The sequence below is a fragment of the Panthera uncia genome, chromosome B1 (assembly GCF_023721935.1).
Source record: "Panthera uncia isolate 11264 chromosome B1, Puncia_PCG_1.0, whole genome shotgun sequence".
Classification (NCBI taxonomy): Eukaryota; Metazoa; Chordata; class Mammalia; order Carnivora; family Felidae; genus Panthera; species Panthera uncia.
Window position 1 is genome coordinate 192,925,556 of NC_064811.1, and position 23,867 is coordinate 192,949,422.

Consider the following 23,867-nt stretch of genomic DNA (forward strand, 5'->3'; position numbering starts at 1 on the left):
GACCTTTACCATGACTCAATTTTTAGGATAGAGACTGTTCCAATTTTCCCCAACGAACCTGGGTAAAATCTAAGTCAATGATAACTTGATGAATGATATTTGGGTTTTTTTTTTGTGGATTATCTTAATGCTAACAAAAATTACTCTTCTGTTCCATTACCCTGGAAGTATGGGTCAGGGCCAAAACCAAGAATGTATTCCTAAGTAGTACAATCAGACAGAATATAATAGGTCTCAACTAAACTGTTCCCAACTAAAAGTATAAATAATAATTAGTACACTAATTATAATCTCTATGACAGTTTACCCTTCATTGATATTTCTTTGCAAAGTGTCTATTTCCCTGAGTACAGCTTTTGGGTAACTGAAGATCAGCTAACTAAACAGAACCTACTGAAGCGAGATAAAGCTAAAAGCAGGTATCAGTTCTCCTTGAGGATTTCAACTTGGAGCGCCTGGATGACTCAGATGGTCGAGCATCTGCCTCTCGATTTCCCCTCAGGTCATGATCCCAAGGGTCGTGGGATCGAGCCCCACGTTGGGTTCTGTGCTGAGCTTGGAGGCTGCTTAAAATTCTCCCTCTCCCTCTCTCTCTCTGTGTCCCTCTGCCCTCTCTCCCCCTCTGCTCCTCTCTCTCTCCCTCTCTCTCTCAAAAAAAAAAAAAAAAAAAGATTTCAACTTAAAGTGTAAACATTTCTGGTTTTATTTCAAATTCCCATGTATTCTAAACATGTAAAACTCCAGTGTATTCTAAACATCGAAGAGGTTCATTTGTCCTTACTTTTTCTCATGAGATTTCACAAAAATGAAAAAATGAAGGTTATATTTTCAATGGTATTTTAAGCACACCAGGGAGCTTTTAGCTCACCAATATCAATTTGCATACTTTGATCCTTTTATCAGCCACCATTGACTGTCACATCTATGGACAAAAGACTTTTCTCAGTTTGCATGTAATGTGTACAGATGCTCCTCAGAAACCCTCTCCTGGGGCTGGGAAGGTGCCTTGCTGTTGCACTGACTATTAGCAAACTCGCTGTTTGAATTTATCCCTGTAGTTCTGTTTTTTGGAATATTAAGAATAAAAAATGTCAATCAGAGCCTTCAGATTTCTACCAGAAAATAAGGGATCCGATTTTTTTTTTACATTAATGATCATTTCAATGGGCTGACTGTATTTCTTCTACATAAAAATATTTATGCTGAAGTTTATCAACTGGAAAGCACTAGGAAGAGGCTTTTTGTGTGTGCGTCCCAATGACATTTTCAATCTAATAACTTGGATCATACTGCAGCTAAGTCAAAAGAGGTTAGTTCCAGAATCTCTGGAAATGAGATCGTTCTATGAGAATTTAAAGGGTAATGTGGTCACATTTGAAAGTCATTATCATATTCAGCATCCAAATGACATGAAATTGAGTCTCTGAAACACACCAAAAAAATATCAATTCACGTAGTTCCCTGAGATGCTAAGGGTTGGAGCAGGAGACATGACAGGAGAGAGGGAGGGGGGGTCCCAGGGGCGGGCCACAGAGATGACTCTCCTTAGACACCTACATGGGGGAGGGGCAGAGAGCCAGGGCCTTAGAAGGGTGACAAGAGGGGGAAGCCAAGGAGCCTGCTTTGCTTTGGAAGTTGCTTTAAGGATTACTCCTTAACATGAGGTCCCCATTCCCAGCCCATTACCCTTGTTGAAACACTGAGTTCAAAGTCTCCAGGGAACTTCTTGGCCAGACCTAAGATCCTTTTTTAAGCCTCATTCTTTTCGTTCTTAGTCATTTGACCCTGTTTTGAACACTCAGTATTTCTTTTTTTAAGTTTATTTACTTAGAGAGAAAGAGAGAGAGCGAGCACAGGGGAGGGGCCGAGAGTGACGGAGACAGAGAATCCCAAGCAGGCTCTGCGCTCACAGCGGGGCTCAAACCCAGGAACCGTGAGATCATGACCTAAGCTTAAATCATGAGTTAGACACTTAACCGACTGAGCCACGCAGGGGCCCCGAACACTCGATGTTTCTAATGTACTCACTCTCCACTACCCTACTCCTTGGCCTCTCTCTCTGCTACTTCTCTGTTATTTTTATTGGTTCCTGTAACCAATTCTTCACCTTGAATAATCCCCCCAATATTAGCCCAGTCATGACACATTCTCCCTTTCCTTTATTCACGTTTGTTGAGCTCACACAAGATTCTGTCTCATATAATCATCAGAACATGTATCCCCTGCCCTACTAGCTCAGGTACTAATTTAAGCACCTGATTAAATACAATCACAGACTGATCTCTTCACTGTGTGTGTGAATCCGTGTGACTTTGTCTCAGTCTCTGTGTGCGTAAATCGCATTGGCTCATTTCAGATTGGAAAAGCCTAAAAACAGAAAATATGAGTGGTAACTTGAGCACATAGTTTAGGGTCAGATCTATGTTCAAACAGCGCTGTTACTCATAATGAATGTGTACAGGTCACCAAAGCTCTCTGAACCCAAGTTTCTTTATCTTAAAAAACATTTTTTTTTTTTTAATTTTAGAGAGGTGGGGTGGGACAGAGAGGGAGGGAGACAGAATCTTAAGCAGATTCTGAGCTCAGCAAGGAGCCTGATGTGGTGCTCAAACTCACAACTGTGAGATCATGACCTGAACTAAAATCAAGAGTCAGGCTCTTAATCAACTTAGCCACCCAGGAGCCCTCCAATTTTCTTCATCTTTAAAATGTAAATAACAATAATAATGAGTGTGAGAGAGAATAAAATAGTAAACAAGAAGATTTATATAAAACATGTAGCATAAACTGGATTTTCAATAAATCACTTCCGCCTGCATTTTTTTTTAATTTTTTTTTTTTAATGTTTATTTATTTTTGAGACAGAGAGAGACAGAGCATGAACGAGGGAGGGTCAGAGAGAGAGGGAGACACAGAATCTGAAGCAGGCTCCAGGCTCTGAGCTGTCAGCACAGAGCCCGACGCGGGGCTCCAACTCACAGACTGTGAGATCATGACCTGAGCCGAAGTCGGCCACCTAACCGACTGAGCCACCCAGGCGCTCCCCGACTGCATTTTTATTATCTCTTGTATCATCCATTCTAGAAACACAACTGTTGAGCTCAATTTTGGTTTGATTGATTGATTGACTGAAACTAACAAGATGAAGACAGTCGGGATGTACTGGGCTAATCAACCAAATATCATCTCAATACCACATCATCTCAACATGGTCAATAGCAAAAGTATTTAGACACACAATACGTTTCATGTGTCTTCCAAATATTAATAAAGTTATTCATGGTGTTATATAAAACGGTCTATAATGTGAAAGACACAACATTAGTTTCTATTTGATGAGTTCACTTACTGTGAGTTATTTTTATTTAGCCTTAATTTTTATTTGGTGGTTACTTAGGGATGGTAAACTTTTCCAAAGGAGAGTATATTCCAATGCAAAAAATAGAGGTAGAGATCAAGAAACTCATTAAAATAAAACCTGGCATCTTGACAACAAATGCTACATAGTGGTCAGTAATATTTTTCTCCTACTAAAACCATAGGAATCTAAATTCAGTGCCCCAGTGAGGGCAGCCTTATTTAAATAAACGTATTCCTCAACCCAAAAGAATCCAGGCCCCTGATTAGCTGATGTGGAGATAATTATTTATAATAGCACTTACTGGTAAAGAGGAAGGAGTGAAACCTTAGATGCACAGTTGGATGTGGCTTAGGCGGGTTTTACTTCTGATTCTAAAGCACCGCAGTGGAAGTCAGTGCAGTGACTCAGAGCATTGTGATGGCCCAGCTGTCCGTGGGCGCGTCTCTCCGGGTGCGGTCACGCATGAGTCCCCATGCCAGAGGGAAGACTAACTGGAAGGTGATCGTCATGTAATGACTTAACTGACACTGTCTTACTACCAGTGAGAGAGAGGAACGTTTGGTTCCTTTCTCTTCCATACCTCGAAGTGTATTTTCATTGATTCCCAAAGTGCACGTGAAAGGGCACACCGGGTCCAAGGAACGGCCACCCACACGGTCTAGTTCTCTGCCTGTGAAAACAATACCAGCTCATGGAGAGCTCAGTCGTTTCTTTCTAATGTGTTGACCTAATTTATTTTTCTGGGAGCCACTCGGTCACTGGGGAAAGAAGCCTGCTTCATTGGGCACCTTTATTTTACAGCAATGTCTCCTCTGTCTTAGGAATGTTTCATGGTAGTAACTCCAATCAGATAAGATAACCAGCATAAAAAGCATAGACGAAGGCAGATAAGCATGGAACACTTACCAATATGTGCAGGCATCCGTGCGCTCCTTTATCGTATGGATCCACTTCTATTAAGTCTGTATGTTAATACGTGTTATTCTGGAGCTTCTCAGGATTGGGACGCATACAACACTGAACAATGACCAAACCTGGTCATAAAAATGTATGAATAGGGGCGCCCGTATGGCTCATGCAGGTAAGCATCTGACTCTTGATTTCGGCTCGGGTCACGATCTCACCGTTCATGAGTCGGAGCCCCCAGATGGAGTCCCCAGATGGACTACTGCTGACAGCTCAGAGCGTGCTTAGGATTCTCCCTCTCTGCCCCTTCCCAGTCGTGCTTGCTCACTCTCTCTCTTTGTCTCTCAGAATAAATAAATAATTTTTTTTAAGTATGAATAAACTCCCTGTGTAATGTGTCATTTTTTATTTTGGTGTTTTCTTTTTGACTTAGGTGCCAAAAGGTTGCCACTCTACATCATTCTTCTTAATAATTTATGCTATTTGTCTTTCAAAAATATAGCTTGCCTAAGAATGCCCTTAGAGCTACTTGCAATTCATTCACAAATTAACTCAAGTTAGGGTTAAAGATTACAGGCCTAAAAAAAGAAAAAAAAAAGAAAAATGACAGGCCTATGTGGTTTTGCTTGTTTTCGGACGATATAAAACGCTTATGTTTATCTGATAGGTCTCTTCATATGCCACCTCCTCCAAGAAGTCTCTTCTGACTCTTCCCTAGGAGGATCAGGCCCTTCCTCTTTGGGCTCCCGTGATGTGATATTTATCCCATACCCCTGTGCTCCTCTAGACTACTGATCCTTATGGCCCCATCATTACATTCTTCTTTGTCTCCCCAGCGTCCAGCAAAATATCTGACACCTAAGTAGGTGCTTAAAAAGTGTTCTCAAGACGAATGAACAGTCTAAAATTATGACTCGATGGCCTTCCAATCTGTCCATTTATAAGAAAAAAATTCTTTTCTGATAAAGTGAAAGCGACATGGTTAGCTAATTGATGAGGAGTCCTTGAGATCACGCAGCCACGGCCTGGAATTCACGGACTCAATTTCACCTTCCTATGGTGAAAATCGTCTACGTTAACAGCGGGAACCGCACGCGCGAAGTCTTCGGAGCGTTCGTGACCGTTCCACGCCGAAAAAGGAAATCATCTGCAAGCGGGTTTCAGCGCCTGGGTTTTGAAATCCGGAGCAGGGCGGCGGGGGGTCGTTCCACGCGGAGGACGGAAAGTCAGGAGCCGGGCGAGCGGGCGGAGCACGTGGTGCGTGCCCTGGCTTCCACCGGGCAGCATCCGGCCAATCGCAGTGTGCGGAGAACTTTTACGGACGGTATAAATATTTTGAGCTCGGGGCATCGTGACCAGCTGACGCTTTCCTTCCTCAGGACCAGCTGTTCGGGAGCATCCGGAGGAGAGCCGGGCACGGTTGAGACTCGCAGCGCCGCGGACGGCCCCGCAGGGTTCAGGTGCGGCGATGTCGCTGTTGGAGGAGAGCCGGCCGTTTGCGCAGCAGCTCTCCAATGTCTACTTCACCATACTGTCGCTCTTCTGCTTCAAGCTCTTTGTGAAGATCAGCCTCGCCATCCTCAGCCACTTCTACATCGTCAAAGGCAACCGCAAGGAGGCGGCCAGGATAGCAGCTGAGTTTTATGGAGTCACCCAAGGCCAAGGTATGTTTACGATAACGCTCTGCCGTCTGGAGCGGAGGCTAGTTATGCTCCAGCCGCGGCCCGAGGAAACCTCGCGTGTTTGCTTTAGGGGCCGCTTCAAAGCCCACTGTGTCGTTAACGTCCCCCCCCCCCCGCCCCCCAGACCCCTTACGAAAACATTCCTTAACCTCACGGCTCCAGGAAAAAGAAAATCATTTTGCCGTGCAAAGGCCTGGGTTCATAAAATCGGGGCATCCCGGCCAGAGAGATTAGTGGAAACCTACCATGGAGGATATATTTCTCTGTTAAAAAAAAAAGAAAAAAGAAAAAAGCCCCAACTCCTGAAAACCTTAAACATTGCATTGGCCGCGCTGTAATTCTAGAGGCTTCCATTACCGATCGTACTTCACTCGTCCTTTAACACGTCCCCGGATTTTTATGATTTTTAAATCAACTCTTTAGTCGATTGTGAAAAAGAGAAAGGTGAAGGTTGTATTTGTTTTTCACAGCGTTTATTTGGCCAAGATTAGAAAATAAAACACGGCCTGTGGAATACTAGGATTTACGGCGTGTGTTTTTCTGGAAGGAGCTGTCATTGCTTTGCCCCAGTGTGTAGAAACTTGATTATAAGGGGATAGGAACATGAATTAACAAATTTTTTTGTGTGTAGCCAAGGACATCTACCCATGTTTCGCAGGAAGAAACTGAAGTATGAGACCAAACGAGAAAGTCATTTTAACCACAGACTTTAAAGGTTGTAAAACCATTTCTATTCTATTGGACTGATATCCTATACAGTAAAACAGTTGTTATGGTGAGCTTCGGGGTGACATTTTAATTTCCTTACAGCCTTTTGATTAATTTCTGGTTTGAACATCATCAGGCAAGTATGCACACTTTAGACCCCAGATATCTCTGAAGTAGCTTAAATTTTCAGAATCCAAATGTACCATCAAGGAACGAGAAAACTTAGTTTTTTAAAAAAGAGCACTTAGAATGCAAAGTCTGCCTTCTTAAAATCTGCTTTTCTACCTTTTCCATTTGTGGAATACTTCATTTTAGAATCTAGGTTACTCTGTAGGTACGTGGAAAGCTGAATAAAGGTAGAAAATCTTTTTTGGTATGTGAGATGGATACGAAGTCTTTTTTTCCCCAGGAAAGAGTGTTCTTATGCAAAGTGAGAAATTTATGTACTCAGTTCAAAGTGTGGAAAATCTAAACGGCAGTATGAAACTCACACAAGAAGATGGGCTCCAGAGGGAACAGGCAGCACGTAATTCCTTGCCCAGCAGCCCAGCTTTGGACCGGCTGTAACTATTTAAATGTGGCGCACGCTGTGTTGGTAAACGGAATATTTTGTTTAGAAAGCAGCAAACATAGGAAACTAGATTTGAAAACACAAACCGCATTTCTAGATATGAGATTAAATCGATCATACACGATCGTAAGGTGATACAAGTTCTTCTCATGGCAGCCTGCAGCCCATTACTTGCTAGTCAAATCTTGTCTACCTCTTACGAGAATTGCTGAACATAAAAACGTGAAATATTGGCTAAACATCTACACTTTTTGTGTTGATGTGTAGAGAAAGCTATGGTAGCTCCTTTTTGTCCATAGTCATAAATAAGTGGAGACAATTGTCTCCTCTTTAACCTCATCTCAGTGTGCTTATGCCAGAAGGTCACAGGAATATAGGACAAGCCTTCCATGTTCCCGTCTAGTTTTATGAGCCTGTGTGAAGATCTGTTAGAACTCTAGGATCATGTCCCTAAAAAAGAAAGAAAGAGGGGCGCCTGGGTGGCTCAGTCAGTGAAGCGTCCAACTCTTGATTTCGGCTCAGGTCACAATCTCACGGTCTGTGAGTTCTGACAGCACAGAGCCTGCTTGGCATTCTCTCTGTCCTTCTTCCTTCTCTCTCTCCCTCTCTCAAAAATGAATAAACTTTTTTTTTAAAAAAAGAAAGAAATCAACACTCATTAATGGAAAATCTTTTCCTGGGAATATTAATTGGAAACATAAGGTTTCGAAAAATTGTGCTTTGTGTTGTTTTAATATTATGCCGATTTAACAAAATTCTTCTTTCTCATATCTTGTATTAATCTATAAATAGAATATATCATTATAATTTTTATTCAGTGCAAGCATAATTCGTCTCCCCAATTTTATTGTAATATTAGGAGGATAGGCAGGTACCTAGTGAACTTTTTTTTTTTTTTAACAAACTCTTGATCTCCTACCTCTAAGAGTTAATTTTTCTTTGCCTAGGAAATTATTTATTTCTCCATCTTAACATAGCTCTTCCTTTTATTTCCTACAATCAGACTATTTTTATTTTGTTTGTATTTTTATAATTAACTAATCAAGCTTAATTATCTTCATTTCATCTAGCAATTTCCTCCTGCCTAGGAAAGATTATCACCTTCATTCCACTTTGAATTAGGCTTCTCATTCCTACTTTCAAGACTTAGCCAGATTGTTCCCCAACATTTCTGACGGAGAGTTGCCAAATTCCATGAAACACGAGATGATGTATGTATTTTCATGTCTTTCACAACCACAGAGGACTCTGTTGACAACATTCTGGATGTCCTCCCCACGAGCCATAGTACTTTGGTATGAAGTAAAAAACTTGTGTCTTACTAGATGCTGTTGCAAATCAGCTCATTGTATTTGAGCAATGCAGGGTAGAGTTTTTTCTTCAAGTACTTTCCAGTCAGGCTTGGGACCAGGGTATAATTACACAACAAGAATGCTGAAGGCTAAATGGCAGATGAAATAGCTTAAGATTCTTTCCTTCTTGATCTCTTTGCCATGCCAATGAAATTTACAAATCTGCCTCTTGTTCTTTTGTACTGAAGACTTTTATCAACTCCGCCATCGCATTGAAGGGACCTATTTATTGTACTTTTCTATATAGCCACCCCCCCATCATTGTAGCTGTTAAATGTCCTGGTTGCAATTTCTAAAATACAAGACGACTAGTCTATTTTTAAAGCTAGCCCTATACTTTGAGACTAACAGTGAGGCTAACAGGAGTTGAAAGATGTTTTCAGCTATGGTATGAAACAATACAGACAGCCAATGAGGGTGTGGGGGAGCACAGTGATTTTACGAAATCACTCCAAGGGCCTAGAAGAAGCCATGAACTACTAATGAATGCCCCAAGGACACGTCAAGAGACGGCATCTCTCTTCTGTTAAGGGTAATTCTATCTATTCTATTTCACTTTCTATCTTAGGCTCTGAAGAAAGTTCAAAGGTTTTACCTACTAGCGGATAGGGCCAGTTCTAAGCACGTGTTTTTGAACACCTTTGGTAGGAAGGCACTGAGAAAGCAAGATATAAAAAAGGCAAAATGTGGGGCGCCTGGGTGGCTCAGTCAATTAAGCATCCAACTCTTACTTTTGGCTCAGGTCATGATCTCACAGTTCGTGGGATCAAGCCCTGTGTGAGGCTCTGTGCTGACAGCATGGAGCCTTCTTGGGATTCTCTCTCCCTCTCTGCCCCTACCCCTACTTGTGTGCACACATTCTCTCTCTCTCTCTCTCTCTCTCTCTCTCTCTCTCTGTCTCTCAAAATAAGTAAACTTAAAAAAAAAGCAAGATGTATTTTCTCCACCTGCTGGTAGTTTATTCTAATTGAGGAGGCTGATGTTGAGTTGACCCCAGGAACAAGCGGAAACATGGATTAGGGGTGCTCATAGAATATTAAGAAGCAGTAGATTTAACTAGAGCCAAGGTTCATATAGTAGGAAAGTGATAATAAATTGGGCACAGATATGAAAGAATTTTTTAAAAATTTTTAAAAAATTTATTTGAGAGAGAGAGGATGGGGGGGGGTCAAGGGGCAGAGAGAAGGGGAGAGAGAGAGAGAGAAAGAGAGAGAGAGAGAAAGAGAGAGAGAGAGAGAGAGAGAGAGAGACTCCCAAGCAGGCTCCGCACCATCAGCACAGAGCCTGATGTGGGGTTCAGACTTGCAAACCATGAGATCATGACCTGAGCAGAAATCAAGAGTCAGACTCTTAACTGACTGAGCCACCCAGGTGCCCCACAGATACAAAAGAATGTGAATGGCAGGTTAAGCAGTTCAAACTTAACTTTGAAGGCACTAGGACTTACTGGGAGTTTCTGCTATGAGTGAAAGGGGGAAGTGGGAAAACACATGTATAGAACCTTAACCTGAAGTACGTGTGCATGTAGTAGCGATCTTTGGAGTTGGACAATGAGACAGGCTTGAGGGACGTAAGCCAGTTAGGCTCCTGCCTTGGGGAGATGTGGGGCTAGACTTGCCCGGTGGTGGTGGCGTGAACAGAAAAGAAGAATGATGATAAAAATAAATAAAAACAAGAAAAAAGAAACGAATCCGATGACACCTTTAAATGGCACTGGCAGAGAGGGCAGAGGTTCCTTTAGGGTAACTGTTTGTCTCCCAGAGTTAGACATGGACACATCTAAAGGAAACGTCTGTCATTCAGCAGAGGGACTGATGAGCCACGGAGGTGAGCCTGCAGTTCCCAGCCAAAGCCACTGCAGGGGTGGGGGGGTGGACCCCTCACTGCTAGGTGAGTCTTCGGGGTCACTGCTCCCTCCTGTGAGACATCAGGGTAAATCAGGAAGTGGTGGAACTGGAATCTGAATCCTGGCCTTCCATTTGAGTTACGTAAGACTTCTGTTGCATTTTTTCATCACCAAGTGACCTTGTGATTGTGATCTGGCTCTTCCGGGAGGTGTGTCTACAGAAAGAGAATGGGCTGGCTTGCCCCCACGGGTGTTGTGCTCTGACACTCTGCTTCTTGTTGTAAATTAACATATTTGGATCTTGACAGCAGTCTTTAGCGTTTTGTGCTCTTTGAGTTCTAAGCCCGCCTCTGGCGTGTGCATTTCCTCCGGCTTTGCTGATAGATCGGGCTGCTGAGGGTGCAAAGCCACGGACCGGATTTTGCACTGTGGAAAAATTCACCAAAGTAATGTCTCCCTGTGAGGCTGCTTGGAACACAGTCTCATGACACATGCAGACTCTTCAGGGACTGCTTTGTGTTCTTATGATTTCGTGAATTTGGTTTTAGGGTGACCATTAAGCATGCAACCCTTTTTTTTTTTTTTTGACGTATCTATTGTTGAAAATAGGCTCCAGTGTCCATGTGCCACCAAAGGCCAAATGGCAAAAGTGCCGGGAATCTTGGAGAACAACGTCAGCTGGGTAGGAAAAGCAGCTAGAATTTTATGCAATGTAATGTCATGTTTTCCTCCATCAAAAAGTCCATCCTAGGTTTAAAAACAGCTTTAGGAATTTAACTATACGTCAGATGCCAACAACTCCAGCAGCAGTAATCTTCATCTTACCTGTACTCAAGGAGCAACTTATTCTGTGTAGCTTTCGGTGCTGCCGTGTGGATCGTGTGTGGGGTTAGTTATGTTAGGAACTTCCTCAGAATCTCAGCAGTGAAAAATTTCAAGAGGCAAATCTGTAGGATGACTTCTTTCATGGTGTGCATTATATAAAGGTGTAAAAATACCGTGAAGATGTGACAGCTTTGGGCACATTTTCTATACTTAGATGGAGCTCCAGGTAAGAATAACTTGAATCAATAGAACTGTTATCTGTGACAAAAGACACGACATTATAATCAAAAGTGCTACAAAAAAATTTGAAGCAATTTTCATTTTGCCCAAGCTCTACTATTTTTTGGAAATGTCAGAGCACTTTTCTGGGAAGAGACCATTATAATACTGTGAATTAAAAACGGAATCTGAGAACAAAGTTCCAGGTTCACAAAGACTGTCGTGTTTTTAATGTTAGTATCTTTGCTCTTCCTCTGTATTTGGAGAAATGAATGGAATTTTGGAATTAAAGAACTTGGCCTACTCATAACTTCGCGAGGGGTTGGTTTTCCTAGGAATATTCTTCTCGTACCGTTTGTTTCCCTCTCCCTTCCTTAGGTCATTCGATTACTTGCTCCTTTATTACTTACCATGTTTACTGGGCTAGGCATTAAGGACAAACTGTACGAACACACCACGGTCCCTTTCCTAAAGGTGTGTATAGTCTACTGGGAGACAGATTGATAACCGAGTAGTTTAAAAACGTGGGATGTGCTATTTTACAAGGCTAAAGAAGATCTTGGGGAGCAAAGAGGCAAGAGTGTAGGGATAAGAATAGTTCTGCCTGGGACATGTCAGTTACATAAAGTTATACTAACAACACGCATTTTCTCTCCCATAATCGTGCATGTATCCTTATTTTTAATGCTCAGAACCATCCAAATTCCCCAATTTCACTCCCCCATTCACTGTTTCATCTTTCAGTCTATTATTATTATTATTATTATTATTATTATTATTATTATTATTTCTGACTCACATATCTCTTGCCTAAATTTTTACCTAAAAGCCCAAAGTTTTATTGTTAAAAGAACGTGTTTTTGGGGCGCCTGGGTGGCTTGGTCGGTTAAGCGTCCGACTTCGGCTCAGGTGATGATTTCACAGTCCTTGAGTTCGAGCCCCGAGTCGGGCTCTGTGCTGACAGCTGAGAGCCTGGAGCCTGTTTCAGATTCTGTGTCTCCCTCTCTCTCTGCCCCTCCCCTGTTCATGCTCTCTCTCTGTCTCAAAAATAAATAAACGTTAAAAAAAAAATTAAAAAAAAATAAAAAAAGAATGTGTTTTTAGGCAAGAATAAGTATGTTTATTATTTATCCACTAAGGCTTTTGAAAAATAACAGGTATTTTAGTAAAAAATTTCAAAATGAATTTTGCATATATTGATAGGAGGCATTGTTGTAACCAGTTCTATAGTTTTTATATAATAAGGACAGTTGAAGAATAAAAAGTAGGTCTGGACCTTCTGTATTTGAATTTACTCTGTCTTTTAGAAGATGGTAAGTAAATGAAATAAGTTGTTTCTTGTTAATTGGCATAACTGATAACAGTTGTGAATTTAAATCAGTTCAGTAAGTACTTGGACGCCTATTTCTGGCCCAATGTCCTTGCTACATGCACATAGATGAATACATGTGTCTGTATATTACGTACGTGCACCTACAGAGAGATTTATATATTTACCACATGTGCGGCATGACTTCCCTTATGAGCAAAAGGAGACTCGGTGATGTGGGGCCAAACGGCACATACGTAACAGTCAAACAGCAAGTAAGTAGAAGTCCATACGGTGCTAAGATAAAAACAGTTCAGTTCCGTAATGAGTGTTTTCTAAGGAAGTCCCCTGAGAGTATCAGGCCCTTCATCAAGAAGGTGGGGCTTGAGCGTCAATTTCAGAGGCAGACCGTATCTCGTTATGCACGAGTGGCGATGACACCAAGCTGGAGATAAGCGCAAAGAGGACGTTTAGAATGTGGAACTAAGCTGGCCTGGTTCATCTGGGGCAAAGCTTGATGGATAAATGTTAGATAAGGATTCATAGAGGGGCGGTTGGTGCCAGTGTGAACAGTAAAGGCACGTCTTCTCAAATCAGACAGCCACAAGTAAATAGTTCTAGTAAGAGCTTTCTGCTGCCTTGACTAGATTCAGGCTACACAAAAAAGAGCCGTTCCCCAAGGATGGAAATAATTACCACCGGAAGTATTTTACAGAATCCTTGGTGTAATGAGTTAATATGTCCCTATGTGTGCTTCACAAACTCCATCTCAGAGAAGACAAGATACCTCCTCCTCGTGGAATCAGCAGGACACGTCTTCGGAGTGGCTCTCTGGCGATTCTGTGGATTCCGGCAACAATTTAGCACATTAAGCTCATTTTCCAACCTAGGGAGAAGACAGGAAGGTTTGTCCCCAGTGATAGATGAACCATGGCATTGAGAGCAGGTGGGGTATTTGGAAAGCCTCTTCATTTGAAACCACCCTCACAAAGTTGTTTTTTTTTTTTAAAGAAGAGTTTGCTTATGGAGTCCGTACAACTTTTGGCATTTCTTCTCTACCAGCTGCGTGAAGAACAAATCACTCATTCTTTCCAGCCTTTTCTCAGCAATGCTACAAAGGAGACCGTTGGCTTTTAAGACTGCAGATGCCCACCGGATAGCAGATCAGGGAAGGAGAGTCTCATAAATTATTAAATTGCCAATGCTTCCAGGTGGCCTGTGATTAAACCAGTCCACTCTGTGAAATTTAGGTTTGGGGACAACATCTATTAGAATGATTTTTTTTCTGAATCTTCTAATTCTCCATCAGTTACTGTGGGACAGATTTAAAAAAAAAAAAAAAAATCTGCCCTCTAAGTAGATTTAGGAGTTTTCTAGAAGAGCCTGTGGGATGGAGAGGCTGTGTCAGCGTGCAGGGACAGGGTTCCCGGGGGGGCCCCTTCTTCTAAACGGGACAGCCCTACTTTTATGAAGTTTCAGAAGATGGACTTTCAGAGGAATTTTTCTTTAAAGAAAGGATAAAATGGTGTTTACAAATAAACGGTGTCTGCTTGTTTAAAATAGGATGTAGGTCACATTCATCTTCAGGGAACCTAACCCCCTCATAAAATGAGTCACAACTGAGCAACCTTTCAGCATTCTTTCCTAAGGATCAGAACAATGGTAAACATTTTGGGCACGTCAGGAATGTGGGCAAGCATGGGAAGTGGCAGGCAGCCATCCCGTCTCCGTGAGGGCAGCTAAAATTTCCATGCCACCATTACCTCCTGAGCAAAATAGAAACATTCAGAAACACAGCCACTCTTTCCAGAAGGCTGAGAGTCTTAAACTATGGGCAGAGGACAAACAAACTGAAACGTGATACCAAAGTGCCATTCATGCTCTTAAATAGAAACGCTGGCTTAGTCTCAGTCATCAAGTGTGCAGCTTGGTTTAAATGAAGACGGACGGTGAGAGCCATGGAAGTTAATAAGGCCCGCGGAGCCTCTGCGCCCTCATACTGCCACGCAATTCCTTGTCAGTTGGTAGAGTCGACTGCTACCAAAGCGTGGGAGGAAGCTATTCTAAAGAGTTCCCAACACACCACAGCGGCAGTCAATAAGGAGCACGTAAGTTGTGAGTCTGGGGGGAACGGAACCCCTTCGTAACAACCAAACACATCTCTGATGATCTACTGAGGAGACTGATGAGCTCCGTCTGTTTTCCACACCACCTCATTCACTAGAGTAATGATGATTCCTATCATCCATCAAGGGCAAGTAATACAGAACGTTCAGCACAGTGTGGAGCACCAAATGAATTTCTGAATTTGGAAGCTTTGGGTCTGACTTCCCTCTCTATCCGGAATGGGGAATTAGGAAAAGGAAAAAGTGCTAGTTCCTTCAGAGTTCAAACCCACAGGATCACACAGCTGTTGAGTCTGGGAAGGAATGAATATTTCTTCATAGTGACTGTCCAAGAAGAAAAAGGACGCTAAACAAAAATGTGAGCTTTGTTCTCTCCATTCCGCCATTATGATGAAATTGCTCATCTGGTAAAATCTAGTCTAGAAGCCAAGTTTTATGGCTCCTTACAGTCATTCAAAGAAAGCAACAAACTAAGAGTGATTTAGGTTGGAGAGACTATCTCCTGTATAGAGAATATTAAGTCCTGAAACAATACTTGCATACCTAATTGGAGTGATGGTCTAGGAATGTGGAGGAAAGGGGAATCTGTCTAAATGCGCTCGATGTTTAGGGCCTGTTGGAAGTAATAATATTTTTTAAAGGAATTTTGATTTATGAAAATTAGATGCAGTATTAGAGATTTTTATAATCATTTAAAGATTTGTTTTAAATAGCACACACAAATGACCACAAACCTGGTTCTACAGCATTGTAACAAAATATTTTGATTATTAAAAAAAAATAAGAGTTCTGAAGGACAAGGGATTTAACTAGAAGGAAAAGAAAAGAAGTTTGTAATTAACCTGAGGCTCAAGAGGCAAACATGATTCTTGCCAAATACTTGGATACTGAATTATAACAAGACTGCAGAGAAATACTGCTGTTATTTTGGAGAAGACAATTATACTTCTTTACTAAGCGAAAAGTCACTTGGTCTTTGAAATAATGGCCAGTGGCACATAAGAAAAACAATGCCTTGGATATTGAAGAAACTCAGCAAAGACTAATGGAATAAAGAAAATACCTTAAATCAGGGGGAAATGGAATTTCAAATCCCATTACAGATAATAGTGGTTTAGCCATACGTAAATTATTCTGTCATGGTTCTAGCACCTTCCAGGTGTGAGATCTTAGGAAAGTTGTTTAAAGTCTGCAGCCTCTGTGTCTTCATTAGTAAAACAGACAGAATGATATTTATTTCAGAGGGTTATTGTACATTTTCTATGAGATATACTTTAATTACTTAAACCATTCATCACAGTGTTGTGGACTATAGTTACTCTGTAACAGTGAGCTCTTTGTACGCTACTTTACAGTTCTTCAAAAACGGTACAAAACTGCCCACAGTTTAGTAGCTCAGAGAGGCATCAATAAAAAAAAGATAGTGAAATTATAAATTTTTTTAATGTTTGTTTTTGAGAGAGACAGAGACAGTGTGAACAGGGGAGGGGCAGAGAGAGAGAGAGAGACACAGAATCTGAAGCAGGCTCCAGGCTCCGAGCTGTCGGCACAGAGCCTGACGCTGGCCTGAACTCACGGACTGTGGGTTATGACCTGAGCCGAAGTCAGATGCTTAATAACTGAGTCAGCCGGGCGCCCCATGGTGAAATTATAATAAATGGTGTTTGCTGAACAGTTGCTGTAAGCACACAATAATGCTTGGGCATTCTGCCCACCGTCGCATTAGCTCTTCAGGTAGATGGTCTCAGAAACTTAAGTGGTTGGCTTTATTCATGTGTTTATTTAAGAATAACCAACGGGAGGGCGCCTGGGTGGCTCAGTCTGTTAAGCATCCGGGTCTTGATTTCGGCTCTGGTCGTGATCTCACAGTTCATGAGTTTGAGCCCTGTATGGGACTCACTGCTGTCAGCACAGAACCCGCTTTGGATCCTCTGGCCCCAGCCTCTTTCTGCCCCTCCTCCACTCACTCGCTCACTCTCTCTCTCTCAAAAATGAATAAATATGAAAAAAATGAATTACTTGCAGACATTTCGTCTGCCATCTTACTCTGTCAAAGGAACTCTTGTTGACAGAAATCCTTCAGACGGGAATGTTCCTGGGCCAACCTGCTCACGGCTCTGCTGTAGGAAAACCTCACCTTTCCCGCATAGGCATTGCTGTAAAAGCACAATGGCATATCACAAATTTCTCTTTGTTTTTCTGGAGTGAGGGCCATGGAAGGAGCTGAAGCTGCTTCACCTCCAAAGTATCACAGCACCAGATACTAACTTTCTCTGCCAAACTTTCTTGCCCTTTTATTTTCTTTCCTCTTAATCCCTGGCAGCTGAAAAGGGAAGACAAAAAACAGTAATGACAACACTAGCCGTGAAGGGCTGAGTCAGTTCGTGGAGGGATTCAGCTTTTTTCCTTTATTTTCTTTTTCTCTCTGCCAGCCGGCCTCTCCAGGAAGCAAGCAAAACATAGGTTTTCACTGGACATATCTTATAAAAAGCATTTGTTTTTCTTTCTCATGAGAAGGGAGAAAAATAACCTTTTTATAAAAAAAACGAAGCAGATTATATCTGGAAATAAGGACGCAGGATTATTTCATAGACTCACTGAAAAAGCTCAGAGCCTATCAGTATTTTAAATTGTCTGGGGCCCTGTGCACAGGTTTGCAAAATATCCCTCCACGAGCTTCCTGGAACACTTGCTTCTTTATGAGGTTAGTTAAGAGGTTATCTGAAGGTGGCTATGCCTCTGTTGAGAAAATAATAAATCACAAATAATGATTTTGTCTTGCCTCTTAAGTAAGAGACCATTAAACTGCATACGTTATAACCTGGGAACAAAGTAGCGATATAAGCCGTAGGGATATGAAGGCTGTTAGTTGCAAGGTCTGAGGGACCAGTTGCTGTCCTGCAATATACATGGCCCGGCATGGACCTACAGTATACATGGCCCGGTGTGGACCTCAACCTCAAATCAGAAATGAGGCCTTGCTACTGAAATTTGGCAGGAATATGATAACGGACAAAGAACTTTCTCAAAATGGAATGTCTAACAGCGATTTCCCTAACTGGAGAGCAGCGTTTTTGAGTAACAAAGCAGTGTTTGACGACCCCGACATTTTCATGAGGTGTCTTGAGTCTAGCCTGGTTTGCCATAGGCTGTTTAAGGAATAATGACACCGCTATGAAACTGGCCTTCTGTTTCATGAGACGATAGACATCAGTTCCATGTTATAATACAGAATTGTAATATTCTAACACACATGCTATTTTTCCTAATAGCCATATCCTAGGTGCTTTTGAAGCTTTAAAACTTGGTAAAATACCGATCAATATATATATATTGATATATATATATATATTGATTGATATATATATATTGATTGATATAGATTTATATATATATGTGTATATATATATATACACATATATATACCAATCTATATATATATATATATACTTATGTGTGTGTGTGTGTGTGTGTATATTTATATATGTATATATAAAGAGAGAGGGAGAGAGGGGCACAGTTGTACTTTATAAGTTGGGTACAAAACAGCTCTTAGTAAATCACTGGATTTTGTCTTACCATGTAAACTTGTCACTTAAAGGAGTTCCTTTGGAAAGAAACTATTTATTTTGTAAGTATAGATGTTTCATATACCACATTTTCTTAAATTGAGATGCTTTCCTAGTAGATATTATGTGGTTAATGTTGGAGAAGGAGGAGAAGATGAGAAATGGAAAAAAAGTGAATCTCTTGTTTCTCAAATTCCCTGTAATTGGACCTAATAGGGGTGGTTAGCACGTCTCTTGACCTTTTCTATTCCCAGCTTTGACTCTGCGTGACCTGTCTTACACTTTCTGATGATAATATGGTCTATTTTTCTTGTAATTCACTAAGTCTTTCCATACATTCTATCCCTTGTCATCCTCATAACTGTCCTCTACAAAGCCGATGGCGTTAATGCTTCTTTTGCAAAGAAGGAAACAGTTGAAAATGTAGAGGAACTCACTCAAGGTTCCTGATCTAGTTAGAGGAAAGTGAAAACATGAGCCCTGGCATTTTGATGTTGCTTCTGACATCACTCATCCTGACCATTTTGTGGGATTTTGTTTCTTTGGCTTATAGTATGAAGCAAGTAGTGTCCTTGTTCCGGAACTATCTCTGCTTCTGGTTTCAGCCTCTCTCTCAGGGTCTTTGAGATAATCCCGGCCAGACACAGAATCCCTTAGTGCCCTGTGCTGCTCCCCACCACGCCCCCGCCCTCACCGTCCATGGGATATCCTAAACAGATTCAACATTGACTTTGCCACCAGGTTGGTTCGTTACCAGCCTGTAAGCCTCTTGGAGACACAGATTCGTGTCATCCTCGGAGCCCAGAGAAGTGCCTAGCATGTGGCAGGGACTCAAATAATCAAGGAAGGAAGGAACAAATGAAGGAGGAAAAAAGGAAGGTAGAAAGCAGGAGGATTCACAATCACTCAAGTCCGTGGATTTTATTACCACTTTCCACACAGGCTTTTGCGTATTCTTGTCAGGCCTCTCCCGGTGGTGTGGACCCATATGGACACTACGTATATGTTCATGGAGAGGCTCTGGGAGTTAATTCTCAAGGAAAAATGAGGACAGAAAATCAATACTGTCCAGAATCGAAATCTATAACAATGCCCTCCACTCCTTGTCCTTCTGAATCAGACTTACTGTCCCTTTTCCCTGGTTCCTTTTTACCTCCTGGATTGCCACTAACTGTCCTCCTTGAACAAAACAAACCCTTTCCCTTGTCTCTTTTTCACTGACTCGTACAGCGTACCTGTCTTCAGGTATCTTATTCATCATCGCCTACGAACCCAGACCGCTTCCCTTCTGGTGAGGGATGCTATCTGTTTACTCTTTGATTTTCCACCTTCAGGGAATGCATTTTTTTTTCTTAAAATTTTTAACTTTCTGAGCCAAACTTCAAATATTACTAAATGTTCATCCTTTGTTCATTTTAAACCGGATGCTCCTTAGGGCACCGCGAAGCGTGTGTCACAAACAGAAAACACCCGAAACGCCATACGTCAGAACGATAACTGAGAGGAGATGACTCTCTTGTCTTCTCTGAAGGAGGTCAGAAAATTGTCAAGTGTCAGAAGGTATCACGAGAAGGGGTTTGGCTGATGTAAAACTCAGATCAGTACATGCTGGGAACAATACCTCTGGATGTTAGCTCTTCACCCTTCAGGCCTGGGCCCCAAATTCTGCCGTGTCTGTTTTAGTTACCAAAGTGGTAGGAATGATACACATAAAACATTTTTTTTTTTTAATCTTGCTTTTGCCCATCACGCAACTGGCTTCTTTGTACCGGGGCGGCTGAAGGATTGCAGGGGGCAGGGGGATTGGTTTCTGTCGGTGTCAGGATAAGGAAGCACAAGGGCAGAACGGAGCAGTGGCCCTTACAGCCAGGGGTAGACACAGATTGGACAGACACACAAGGACAGAGCGGCCCCTGGGACACCGGAGCTGGCCCGCCCGGGCGTACGTGAGGCTGCCCGCTCACACCGAGCTCGAGTTGAGGCCAGCACACCTGGGACTCCTGACTTTCTGTGCTTCCTGCTCGAAGCCCTGCTCCTCCAAGTACGTGCAACATGGCAGACACAGACGTCAGCGCGCCTCTCCCTTCAATGTCAACGTAAAACCCGCAGCTGCTGCCGACGCCTGACCCTTCCGTGAACACACGGTTCGCGGGGGTAAAACCATTTGTGGCTAGAACTATGGGGAGGAGAAGGATTATGTGTAAAATTGTTCTTACGTTAAGTCCTTGTCCGTGGCGCATATCAGATTTTCTCCCCAGCAGCTGTCGGGCTCAGACTAGAGAACACGGGTTGCCCATTTCATTCCTTGTATGGGTTTGTGGACCTGTGTAAATTTCAGGCTGTCAGTCGGCAGGGACAGAACGTTGTAACCAAGTGGGGAAAGAGAAGGAAGGACGAGGAAAGTGTCGTTTTATGAGAATCTGAGAGCAAACACCAACTCAGGTCTCCGTCCGACGGCACGGGCTGTCCGGAGCCCTTGCGATCATGAGCTCATTTAGCCCTTACGGAAACCTTATGGCGTAGGGGCCAGAGGTCATTAGATCTGTTTTTGCCTTCCTGGTTTTATGCTCACCGGTTTCGTGTGTCTGCCCACAATGTCGAGGGCAGATGGAAAGAACACTGGTGGGGAGCGGACAATCCTGGCTGGTTCTGGTCTTGCTTCGCTGGTAATGTGCTGGATGACCTTGAGGGCAGCACCTACCCTCTCTGAACTTCGGTTTCTGTACCTGCAAAATCAAGAAGTTAGACAAAATCAGTGGGTTTTGAAGACTTTTTTTTTTTTTTTAAGCCACTGATATTTTCTCTGATGCTCCAGAAGCTCAATTTAGCCGATAGAGTGGTCGCTGTGCTGTCTGAAGGCAGAGCCCCAGGCTTTGCCCGCACGCTCACGGGGCTCCTTTGAAACCATCCGTCAATCACTGAAGTCCGTGGGATCTGAGTCCTCTCTTCGCTCTGAAACACTATGATTCTTTCATGTTATTTTGCCTGTTGGTGAATCATTTTTGACCAGAGGAGTTTTCAGCACAGAGAACCCGAGTTACCTTTTGCAGAACATGGAGAATGTGCTCAACTGAACTGCTCAGAACTGTCATGAGTCACCGCAGAACACATAATGACAATTATTTTAGAACAGTCCCTGTGGTCTTACAGACACACATGCTTTCAGTGAGTCACTTCAGGGGTCCCCCAAAGTCCCCTGAAACATATGGTTAGTGACTTTCCTCTGCAGCCACGCTGGGGTAGTGCTCTGTCCCGTGGTCCCCTCCCTCTCCCTGGCTGGCATGCACACTTGCGGTTCGAAGAGAAAGCCCATGGGTCATCTCGGGGACTCTGTCCCGGAGAGGCGAACGGGTAACGTTTCTGCACAAACGGGAGAAGAGCCTTACTGGTCTCATGCACGGAGCAGACGCTCAGCAGATTCAGGCAGGCGGGTGAGCTGGGGGCCCCCCGGGTCCTGCTGCTCGGAGTGATGGGAGCCAAGTGCGACCCTTTCTCTTATTGGACCGTTAGGTTTGCTGCTAGCCCCCTCCTCTACTTAAAATCCTTTTGGCTGGCCTCCTTTTGTTGATTAGTATTTTTGTAATCATAAACTACATCAGGAAAAAAAAAGAAACAGAACACAATTATAGACATTTATAAATGACTATAAAGCAGATGGCCACCTGAGTGGTCCAGTCAATTGAGCATTGAACTCTTGATTTCTGCTCAGGTCATGCATGATCTCTGAGTCGTGGGATCGAGCCCCGCATCAGGCTCCACACTGAGCATGGAACATGCTAAGATCCTCTCTTTCTCTCGCTCTCACAAAAATTTTTTTAATAATAAAAAAGTAAAAGATTGTATAGTAGACACCTGTTTAACCACCATCTACATCAAGAAATAGAACATCCTAGAACCTCAGAAGGCATCCAGGTGTCCCCTTTCCATCCTGCACATCCTGTTTTATTCTGACAGGGGGTGGGTGGACAGAGGGTGACTACTTTTCCGGTGATCATCTTCTTGTCTTTAAGGGCTTGATTGCCCTGAATATACCTCAAGTAGAGACAGTTTGGTTGAGCCTGCTTTTAAATTGTATATAAATTGAACCATTCTCTAAATATATGTTCCTGGTTTACTTTCTTCACCGAACAGCATGAGAGAAACATTTATCTATGTGTATCTGGAGTTCATTCATTTTCAGTGCTGTAAATTCCAAATTTGGCTTAACCAGGAATCATACGGAGATAAACATTGAGTACACGCAAGTTTGTGCAGCGCTAGGAGGAGAATCGCCAGGTCATACAGCATGTATAACTTTGGCTTTTTAGTTGGTGTTACACTGTTTTCCAACGTGATTTTATCTACAGTGAAACCCGCAGTGTATGAGAATTCACAGTCCCTCCCATTACTGCTAATATGTGGTATTGTCCATATTCTTAATTTTTGCCAATCTAGCGGGCACGCAGATTATGTGGTTTAATACAACCGTGTGGCTTAATTTTCATTTCCCTAATAATGCCATTTTCATATGCTTATTGGCCATCTGTACTTCCACTATTGTGATGTGTGTACCAAATATTTTGCCATCTATTCTGTTAGGTCTTCTGCCCTGTTTTTCTTGGATTTTAGAAGTTATTTATATATTCTAACAATTAAAAATGAAAAAAACTTAAAGATACTACTTACAAATATCTTTTGTGGCTCAGCTTCCCACTTTTTATGGTTTTTCTTTTGGCGAGTAGACGCTCTTTATTTAAAAATACTCAAATTTAGGGGTGCCTGGGTGGCTCAGTCGGCTGAGCGTCCGACTTTGGCTCAGGTCATAATCTCGCGGTCTGTAGGTTCAAACCCCGCATCGGGCTCCGTGCTGACAGCTCAGAGCCTGGAGCCTGCTTTAGTCTCCCTCTCTCTCTCTGCCCCTCCCCTGCTCATGTTCTGTCTCTCTCTTTCAAAAATAAACATAAAACATTAAAAAAAATTTTTAAATAGTCAAATTTATAAATATTTGCCATTTCGGTTAACACTTTTTATGTAATTTACTTTAAAAATTCCTGCCATACTTCAAGATAATGAAAATATTTTTTTCTTTTAAATTTATTTATTTATTTTTGAGAGAGTGCCCTCACCCATATGCACACAGGCATGGGGGAGGGACAGAGAGAGAGAGAGGAAGAGAGAATCCAAGTAGGCTCCGAACTGTCAGTGCAGAGCCTGACGTGGGCATCCATATGGGGCTCAATCCCATGAACCATGAGATCATGACCCGAGCCGAAATCAAGAGCCCGACACTTAACCGAGCCATCCAGGCGCCCCCGAAAGTATTTTTCTGTATTTTCTTCTTAAAGCTTTCCTTTCAAATTATCCATTTGCAAATGACCTTTTGAGTGGTAAGCCCCTTTTTCCAAGTGGGTAGC

At 42.4% G+C, this 23,867-nt stretch overlaps 1 protein-coding gene across 2 annotated transcripts in view; it reads left to right on the forward strand.

The window, feature by feature from the left end:
- Positions 1 to 5,470: 5,470 nt before the first annotated feature.
- ASB5 (ankyrin repeat and SOCS box containing 5) overlaps positions 5,471 to 23,867 on the forward strand; it is a 55,770-nt gene continuing 37,373 nt past the window's right edge. For both annotated transcript variants that reach the window (XM_049631797.1, XM_049631798.1), the window contains exon 1: positions 5,471 to 5,931. In XM_049631797.1, coding sequence (XP_049487754.1) covers positions 5,736 to 5,931 — 196 coding nt within the window. In that variant the 5' untranslated portion in view covers positions 5,471 to 5,735. The remainder of the gene's footprint in view (positions 5,932 to 23,867) is intronic.